Here is a 10208-nt window from a genome sequence, read left to right as displayed (position 1 = left end):
TCTTAATACAATAATTTAATATTTATACGTGTATTCAAATTCTCAAATCTTAATTAAACTGATGTGACTTGGGAAAGTATTAGCGTGTTTGGTCAAGCTTCTTTTCGGCCAAATTTTTTTTTTTCAAAGTTAAGGTGTTTGGCCAAGCTTTTAGAAGGAAAAAAGTGATTTTGTATAGAAGCGAAAGCAATTTTTGAGATCAGAAAAAAGTAGCTTCTTCCGAAAAGTATTTTTTAAAAAAGTATTTTTGATAAAAATACACGTAGAAATACGTTTTAAAAGCTTGGCCAAACACCAATTGCTACTCAAAATTGCTTTTTAAATTAATTAGCCGAAAACAAATTGTTTCTTAACAAAAGTACTTTTTTGAAAATTATTTTTGAAAAAAGTACTTTTCAAAATAAGTCGATTTTGAGTTTGTTTGGCCAAGCTTCTAGGAAGCCGAAAACACTTCTTTTTTGTTAAAAAAAAAAAGCACTTTTTTGGAAATTTAATGTGCTTGGCCAAGACAAAGAAGTGTTTTTGAGCACGAGCAGAAGCATTTTTTCTGCTTTTGAAAAAAAGTTACAAGTTATAGATGTTTTCAAGAAGCAGAACGAGAACCAGATAATTAACTTTTCAAGACAATAATATTCTTACTAAGAATTTATATTTCCCAAATTAGTCTTCACTAATTTTTTTTACCATCCATTTTTTCATTTTTCTTATTTTGCATCATTTTTTATTCTTCTCCTACTCTTTTTTGAAATAGCCTCTCTACTATAAATAGATCTCTTCTTTTATATAGGATTTCTGGAGTAAATTTTTAATTTTTATTGTACGATGCATATTGATATGTTTGATTCATCCTATAAACAATAAGTAATGTCATATATACCCAATATTATTTTTTTAGATAACTATATTTTTTAATGATTAAAATTTTTAATATATATTTTTAATTTATGTTTTATAAATTTAATTCTCTATAACAAATAATACTAATTATAACTTGAATATTTACTGTCCTTTTACATAATCTGATACTCAATTTTTTTTGAAAAGACTGGCCAAATATAATTTGCTTATTAAATATTGCAAAAAGCACTTTTAGAATGAATTGACGAAATACAAACTACTATTGTACCAAAATATTTTTTAGAAAAATACTTTACAACAAAAACAATTGTTAAAGCAATCAATTTTTGACAACTTAGCCAAAACCGCTTTTTATAAGCTTGGCCAAACAGGCTATATACTGTAAGTACCAAAATAACCCCAGCATAACATTGTGTGTCTTTCTCCAAATCCGTCTCTCCTGTTCCTATTCTCCGTTGCACACAGTTAGAAGTTGCGAAGACTTTGGCCCTAGACTCACTTCAATTAAAATGCAATCTACTTCTTCTACAATTACACTAACATCCATACTTTAATATTCCCACACGCTCTCTCTCACTCTCCACTCTTGACCCAAAGAAAAAAAAACATTTAGAGAAATAAGGAAAAAAGAGCTCAATTTTCTCGATCTTCCTCTCTGTCAAAGGTTAGTACCCTTTTCTCCCTCACTCCTTTTTTTTTTTTTTTTTTGCTTTTTTTGCTTTTTTCGTAATTGCAATTTAAGGGTTTTTATTTCTCTTGAAATTGATCTGTTGTATTATGTTTTTGTATTAGGGCAACAAATTTTGTATTTTTCTGCTACACATTTTTGGCTTTTAATTTGCTTTTAGCTTATTGTTCTTTTTTTGCAATTCGATGTTTTGTATTTGAATTGAAGAATGTTGAATTATACTAGACCTGTTAGGAAGTGGGAGCACAAATGATATTTAGGGCAAAGAATCCTAATTTTCCTTGAAACGGGTCCTAATAGAGTGAAGTGGATAGAGAGGATTCATATGGCTGACCCCGACACGTTTAGGTTTGATTTGTAGTTGTTATTGGTCGAGTTTGCGGTGTGATTGGGACTTACACAAGTTAATCTTTTGGAATGAATTTGTGAAATTATGGTTAGGGACTAGATCTGAAGCTCTATTATTGAGACGTAGGTAATTATCTTTGAGCGATTGCTCTTAAGTTGTTTGCCTGAAGCATTGAGTTCATTCATCAAGATAAGGAGTTTACCACTCTTCTCATATGGAGTAGTACTTTTGATGAAGTGTGGCTATTAGTGAAAGGAGAAAGGAGGTATTGATCAAGAGCACTCTGTCAATACTCTAAGCTGTAACATGTCCTTATTGGCGGTACTGGTGAGTTGTTGCTCAAAGGCTGATAAAGTCACAATGGATATTGTATACGAGGGGGATGTAAAGAAGTACTATCTTTTTAATTGGGCAACTTTAATATTCCAGCGAAGATGGCAGTGAAGAGCTAAGGACTTGAGGGTACTCGGTATAATCTTATAAAGAAACTGAATTTGAAGTTTTGATCTAGAGTGACAAGTGTTGTGGAGGAGAATCATGTCGGAACATTATGGAGCTCAGAGGGGGATGGAGAAACAATCATGCAGCCATAGAGAGCAACTCTATAAAGGAGTATAAGGGAAGGGTGAGAAGATTTGACATTGATATCAGATTTGGACAGTTAAATATAGCCAGAAATTGTGTATTTCTAAAAGCAAAGTGGTGCGACGATATTCTTTTTTTGTGAAACTTTTCTGTTCATTATCAATGTCTCTAGCCTAGAGACAGTAGCACTCACTCATTTATGCTATCAACATAGTGATGGGAATTTATTGGACCTGAACTTCAAATGGAAGGGCTTGGTTCAGCAGCTTAAATTCAAATGTTTATGGATTTTGGTTGTTCGGTGTAATCAACAGGATGTAAAGAAGGAAGATAGTATGTTAGACTTCATTGAATCCTTGCAAGTTTAGGACTTTCACAGCTGAAGTCCTTTTTTGTTTTGTTCTGTATTTGTACAGAAGGATTCCTAATTCTTGTACTGCTTTAGCACCAGCTTGGTGCTAATTTTCTCTTTTTTCAATATACAGGTTACTTACCTTCTCAAAAAAGAACAAAAAGAAAATAAAAAGGAATTTGCGATGCTAGGTGATGGAAGAGCTCAACATGGTGCTTGAATCATTCTACAAGCAAAAAACATCATTTACCTGTAATAACAGCCGGAAATGAAGAGGACTAGAGATAATTTTTTCTCAATTAAGACTTCCTATAACATACTTGAGAGAGAATGAGAACTTTCCTTACGCTTCAATTTGGGTTCCTAGAGCTTCAAGGAAAATGTTTTTCTTCACTTGAAAAACAGCATGGAAAGCCATCCTCACTGCTGAGTTTGAGGACAATTTATAAAAGTTGGTGTTTCATATGCTAGAATATGGTAGAGAATGCTAACCATTGTTGCTTCATGATTCAAGTGCAAACACGCTATGGTACATAGTCTGGAAGGTGTCTGAAACGGAATGGATGACGTCAAGAACTGTTAGAGAGATACTACTAGGGTGGAAGTTTAGAAGGAAGAGGCCAAGAATGAGATTATTGAAATTAGCTCCTTTTGTTTCCTGTGGATAATATAAATAAAAACGAATAGAAGTGCATTTGAAGGAGTTGAATGACCCTTGTAAATAGTTTCAGGTGGGTATTTATGGGGATGCTTGTTACTGGTGCATCAGCAATATAGTCTTCCCTCATAGAACTTGATGGAAGGCATCACCGTGCAGTTTGTGTCTGATAAAAGATTCATTCATATTATCGGTAATCATCCTTAATTAGGGAAGGCTTAAGTGATATCATTGGATATTTGCGCTTCACAGATGCACATTTTAGATGGTCAAATCGGTGCTGCTGTCTTTCGACGTGATGCCGTGGCTGTTCACCTTGAGCTAATAGTAGTAGCAAGTTGTACAAAGTCAAAGCTAGTAGAGATTGAAGGGTCAGGATAACAGCAGAGGTAGGAGAGAAGAATAGAAGAAGTAGAAGGAGAAAGTGGCTATTGTTCAACACCACGGAGGTGTTAAAAAAAATTCAGATACGACTTCGGTACCAAGAATAACTTGGGGATGTTTTCACTGTATGCTTTGGAGATTATTGAAAGCAAAATCAATAGACCTGTCATGGCTTGATTCATCAAGTGACTTAATTGACCTAAATAAAATTTATTATCAGCAGCTACTGTAAAGCCAAACACACTCGTTTAACATATAAGCATATGTATTGAATGATGCATGGTTTAATGGAAGTTCTTTTGGTCAAATTGTCCTCGACATGGATGCAGGACGAACGTTTTTCTATTTAGGCTCGCAAAATTGCTGTATCTTCGATGACCATGCATTAGCTAGCAGCATCAGATGTACATTTTACGTAATGTCCCTAGGATGCTGCATAACCTCTCACGAGTGTTCCATTCAACTGCATCCAGTTTCTAGCCACTAAGTTGTTTGTGATGAGCAGTGGTGTGAATTCTGTCGATATAAATAAGAGGACATCATTCACTCCTTTGATGCTTCTTCCTGCTTGAAGTACTTGCTGCTTTCATCTTGTGAAAGGCCAGACATCATTCAATTTTTAGAAATTTATGTGGCTGGTCGTCGAAACTTAACAACCAAGTGAAGTCGGACCATTGGTTTGTACTCATGGTTTGATGGGATTTTAAGTATTCAAGTCTCTGGAAGCCTAACCGAGCTGAAGTTAGTTAGAATAAAGAACCCTTCCAACATTCAGAAGTGATTGACTACAATGATTTGGAAATAGGAATAGAGTTGTCATTAACTTTAAGTGTTATAACATGAAAATTTGTTCTGGTTCTTATTCTTTGGTGGCGGTAGTTGCTTCTTTTGTTTGTTCTGTTCGTGGATCACTAGTTCGTGTAGTTTTATTGGATATATTTTCTTTGCTTGAAGTTATAGGGAATCTGTTTTGCTGCTCACTAAGTGTGCTTCTCTCGTCTTCACAATTGGAAGGGATTTTGCGAATTATATATTATCATACTTTCTTTTACCAATCAGAAGAAAAGAAATGTAGGTACTTTATTTTGGTCCTCGTATCTGTGTGTGTAACAATATTTTACTGCTGCTGCTCCCTAGGCTTTGGTCTAGTGGTAAGCTGCGCAATGCGTGATGTGTTGGGCGCATGTCACGTGTTCGAACTCTATCGTAGACAAAAACCTGATATGTAAGTGGAGAAGGGTAGAGGGCCGGGCCCATTGTCTACCGAGTTTCGGACTGTGCACCATTAGCTCTTGGGGATTTCTTAGTTATAAAAGAAAAGAAATGCTGAACCATGTGAAAAAAATATTGTTTTGCTGAAATGCTTCTAGCAAGTAGACTCCAAATTTAATACTATGAAGTTACTTACTCATAGGGCAATTTCTGTTTCTTAGCGTAGACTTGAGAGGAAAATCAAGTGGTCGCTACTCCATCAGGCTTATTGTCTCATCCAATTTCTCTCTCCTCTGCTTGTTTGTTTATTCCCAATATATCAATCAATTATTCAACTACGGGGTGTATGAATCCTCTATATCAGTTGCTCTCTATTAGAGTTGGTTTGATTCTTGTACTCAATATTTGGTATAGAAGTAGAGGATCTATAAATTTACACTCATCACACCAAAGTATAAGCTCCTAACAAACAATAGATCTAATGTAAGTGTAACAACAACTAGTCTTTATTCTAACTAATTGATATTGCCTATATGTATCTTTGCTTTTATTGTGTTCTCCTTATCTAAGTCTCCCATGGATTTCGATAGATTATAGCTCTTTTGAGGCAAAATTCTCAATGTGATTTTAAGTTTGCGTTGTCCCCTTTAGCACCTTCAATCATATCATATTATCGCACCTACAGACAGGTATACTTGGAAGTTTACATAGGACATTACAAAATATTTCATGGGATCTTCACTCATTTTATTCTATAAGTTTGCTACCGTTTTTGTTTTTTTAAATGGTAAAGTATCCTTTAAGTTTGCTACTTGCATATTGATCTTGACACTCATATTATACAACACTCATCTTATGGATATTTTGGGTTTTAGAGGTCAAACATTCATTCCTTTCCAGAACCTATATTTTGTTTTTGTAGTTTTCCCATTATGTGGATTACGGAAATCAATGTTCTATGGAAGTAATCCAGAAAGGGCGGATGATAGGAACTTATTTGTTGCTAATTTAAGGCTGCTTGATTCACTGAGATAGTTAAAATTATGTCTATACTTTTCAGGTCTTCAGATATTCTTTATGACAGAAATTAAATACTGCTGATATTTGCTATCAAGGACCAGTATGGGTGAAAGTGCAAAAAGGCGAAAGTCTTTGTGGGATGCTGAAGAGACTCCAAATAGTCCGGATTATGAGGAATGGGGAGCTTCAAAAGCTGATAATTCGTGGCAGTCCAAAAATAACTCTAGTTGGTCGTGCGGGGACAATGTTACAGGAACAGAAGAGCTGAGGAAGGAAAACTACCATTATAAAAGCATGTCTCCAGCTTTTGATAGGTGGGGAAGGCGAAGCAATAGTCACTCTCCAAATAATGGTCGGACCCAGTCTCGCAGGTCTGTTTACAGTATTTGATTTAATGATCCATCATACTCATGATTATCAAAAGATAATCGACCACGTAACTGTAAAACCTATTAGCTTTCAAGTAAGATAATTCTTTAGGTTTGAGTTTGTGATGCATTTCATGTATTGCAATGTACAATGAAAGAACTTCTGGCTGGTGGGAAGCCACTGCTTTGGATTCTCTCATATTTCAGTGTTACTTGCCTCCAAAGTTTTCACGAGTTTATTTGACTTTCCATCATTCTTTTGGTGTTCTCTCTCGTTTTTGCCTGATCCTTCCGTTGGGCATGGGGAAAGGGGAAGGGGAAGTTCGCCTAGCAGATATTGTTGATATTATTTCTACTGATATGTTGTGGTTTTTCATTTTATAGATACCCTGGAAGATCCCGGAGCCGGAGCAGGAGCAGGAGCAGGAGCAGGAGCAGGAGCAGGAGCCGGAGCCGGGCAAGGGGAGAAGGTAGGAGCAGGAGTCGCAGCAGGGGAAGGGATAGGTTTAGGGGTTGGACCAGGAGTAGAAGCAGGAGCAAGAGCAGGGACAGGGACAGGGACAGGGGTAGTATGAGAGTTCAGAATAGGAGTCGTAGTCCTCTCCATAATTCTAAACGTGATCCATATGCATCAGGTGATAGAAGGAGCGGCCCTCGTATGTCATCCCAGGTATGCAGAAATTTTACAGCGGGGAATTGTAGGAGAGGCAGTGACTGCAGGTTCTTTCATCCAGATGCTATCAATCATAGGGACGGAGGTCATTCAGAGGGCAACTTGGCTGAAAGATTGGGTAGTCGGCCAGAGCGTGGACATGTCTCAAGGTATGCTGATAGTGAAGGTCCTGGGTACCAATCAAGGGATAGGCTTCCTGACATGCATCATCTGGAGGATGAGATGCACAGAAACCGGAATAGAGGTACAATTATTTGCAGGGATTTTGTGAAAGGCAACTGTCGCTGGGGTGCATCATGCAGATTTTCTCATGATGGTGCCTCAGGTGATAGCTATGACAAAGGTACTCGGAGTGCATCCTTTGATCATGGTCAGGACAATCAAGCAAGCAGAAGTGGAAAATCACTTTGCAAGTACTTTGCAGCAGGAAAGTGCTATAAGGATAACTGCAAATTCTCTCACGATGCCACATCAAGAAATCATGAAATTAGGCCCTCGGATGACATTGGTGGCCACAGACTTGATGACAAAAATAACTGGTTGAAGGGTCCAAAGTGGGATGATGAAGGAAGGCCCTCGGACCTTGTAAAGGCTAGTGGGTGGGATGAAGGAAGGCCCTCGGACCATGTAAAGTCTAGTGGGTGGGATGAAGGAAGGCCCTCGGACCATGTAAAGTCTAGTGGGTGGGATGAAAGTGTAGTAAGAAAAGATACTGCTGTCACAGTTCTTACAGATAGGACCAATGAAAGATTGGACCATAGTTTTGAAAATGAGAGCAGAGCCTGGGGAAGCACAGAACCACATTATATGAATTCTGACCGAGAGAGAGGTGTTTCTCCTCACGGAGGGAATGCTGGTAATCTTAATGATTTGAACATTTCAGAATCTTCAGTTATGCAAAAGCTTACAAATGCTCAAGCTATTCATCTCACTTCTCAAGCTTCTGATCAAAATATGGAGAGAACTTCGGCACATGTCCTTGGACATAATTCAAATCCAGAAGCTTCAGGCATCATTCTTTCTGCCACGGACAATCAGCCTTATGGATCTGCTAGTTCTTATATTCAGCCACAGGGGCTGACAGAAGATAGCATTGCCAGAACACTTGGCTCTAATGCGCTAAATGAATTTATGCATGCTAGAGACGGTCTTCATCAAGTTCATTTGCCTGGACAGAGCTTCAGTGGTACAGGTATTGGTATGAGCTCTGAACATTCTGCAGCTCTGAATGGAACACACCAAGAACCGAATGTGTTCTTACCTATCCCATCAACTGGACACAATAAGAGAGAAGCACCCGGCACACCCGAGATGCTGGAATTCAAAGTCCCTCAAAATATTTCCTGTACTGTTACTGGTGAGCAAGTGCACCAAATGAAATCCTCTCCAACGTCTATGATAAAGAAATTTGAGGAAGAACTGCGAGAAGCCCAACTGCAAAGAGTCTTAAATCCCTCTGATCCTTCAGGAATGCTAGCTTCTCATCCGATTTCTTCACTTGTTAATGCTATATATGGTCAGACCAATCCGGAGATGCGGGGTCCAAATAACTACCATCCTGCAGATGGCGTAGACAATTTTAAGATGCCCCCGGACAACTCGTCTTATTTGGATAGAGAGAGTAATAAGGTTCCGGTGGAGCAAATGAATCAATCATCTACCATTGATCCTGAACCTGGAAATAACGATCAAATAGATGAAGTCAAGCAGCAGGAGAATAAATTAGTTGAAGTCAATGGAAAAGATAAATTAGCTCCCGAGGAGTCCAAGGATGGGCAAGAAAATGATCATCCAGGAGATATGAATATGCATGGGAAGGTTGAGGAGGGAAGTGGTAACAAAGATGAAAAAGCGATGCGTTTATTCAAAAATGCTCTAATAGAGTTTGTTAAGGAGATCCTCAAGCCCACTTGGAAAGAAGGTAAGATGAGCAGGGAAGTTCACAAAACAGTTGTTAAGAAGGTGGTTGATAAGGTGACTAGTACAACTCAAGGAGAACATGTCCCTAAGACACAAGAGAAAATAGAGCAATATCTGTCCTATTCAAAAGCTAAAATTACCAAACTTGTACAGGTGAGTTGCCTTCTTATCGACTCTACTGGATTCTTTATCTTGCTTTGGACTTAAAACATTGTTTTTCTAAAATATGATAGTATGTTATTGTGTGCACTTATGAACATTTATCTTACCCGTGGGATGTGTATGTTTTTATCTGTTCCTTGCTTTAGCTCAACCCCGGGGGAGTGGGGTGGGGGTGGAGCATAGACAGTACTGAAGTTGTACATGGCATTGAACTCTGAATTGAATTTTGATTGCATGTCTGAGGTTCTGGTGTCATTAGACATTTTATAAGGCTTGTTCATCCTTCATTTTTAAGATGTTGATTACATGTTAACTTCCACTTATTATTTTCTTGACAGGCATATGTGGAGCGAATTCTGAAGAATGAAGCTTGAGATGCCATGTTTATACTTGCTCTTCCTTTTCTCTTCTAGAAAAATCAAATTCGATAGGGATTTGATTTTCCAACATGTACTGAAGGTTTAGCTGTGTTAGATGTGTTAGTTTGTTCTGGTGAAGTCAAATCTGCTCATGGTTTCCACTAGCTGGATAGATTCGGTTTTGCAAGCAGAATATCTGTTATTCCTACCATTTATTTCCGGATTTATCCTTGTTTGAGCATTATATGTAATGGGCCTTTCCTCCTTACAGATTCAATATGGTAGTTTCTTTTCTTTTTCATGCTGATTTCTCTCTTACATGCTTATCTTCTTACTTTTCTTATTGATCGTCATAGTTTAATTTCTTTATAATTTATCAATGAGTACCTTGGTTGTCTGATACAAAATTCTCGTGTGTTCTTAGGGCTTTTTGTAGTTGTAGTAGTTAATTCATCTTCCTTAAATATTGCTTAAAAAAGAAAATCATCATAAACGTATGATTTGCCTTATTCTGCCCCTTTTTCTATTTGTTAATACCAACGTCAAATTCATCTTGTAATTTTCATGCATTGATAGATGTTTATTTCTTTCTTTCTCGGTGTGATATGACAAGGGATGGT

The 10208-nt window shown here is 37.3% G+C and overlaps 1 protein-coding gene across 1 annotated transcript; it reads left to right on the top strand.

The window, feature by feature from the left end:
- The first annotated feature begins 1241 nt into the window (after positions 1-1241).
- Positions 1242-9892, top strand: LOC107766755 (zinc finger CCCH domain-containing protein 55-like). The gene is made up of 4 exons (XM_075226459.1): positions 1242-1522; positions 6147-6477; positions 6859-9220; positions 9568-9892. The coding sequence occupies exons 2-4, from the start codon at positions 6209-6211 to the stop codon at positions 9601-9603; spliced, it is 2667 nt and encodes an 888-aa protein (XP_075082560.1). The 5' UTR covers positions 1242-1522; positions 6147-6208; the 3' UTR covers positions 9604-9892.
- The last annotated feature ends 316 nt before the right edge of the window (positions 9893-10208 follow it).

Source organism: Nicotiana tabacum, chromosome 12, assembly GCF_000715075.1.
Source record: "Nicotiana tabacum cultivar K326 chromosome 12, ASM71507v2, whole genome shotgun sequence".
Classification (NCBI taxonomy): domain Eukaryota; kingdom Viridiplantae; phylum Streptophyta; class Magnoliopsida; order Solanales; family Solanaceae; genus Nicotiana; species Nicotiana tabacum.
The sequence above is the reverse complement of the archived record's forward strand: the minus strand, read 5'-3'. Positions and strand labels throughout refer to the sequence as shown.

Bases quoted from the DNA above. Each gene is read 5' to 3' on its own strand.
- LOC107766755 (XM_075226459.1), top strand. From the start codon at position 6,209: ATGGGTGAAAGTGCAAAAAGGCGAAAGTCTTTGTGGGATGCTGAAGAG. The intron at 6,478-6,858 runs GTCTGTTTACAG...TTCATTTTATAG, and splicing joins GGTCGGACCCAGTCTCGCAG to ATACCCTGGAAGATCCCGGA. The intron at 9,221-9,567 runs GTGAGTTGCCTT...TTTTCTTGACAG, and splicing joins AAATTACCAAACTTGTACAG to GCATATGTGGAGCGAATTCT.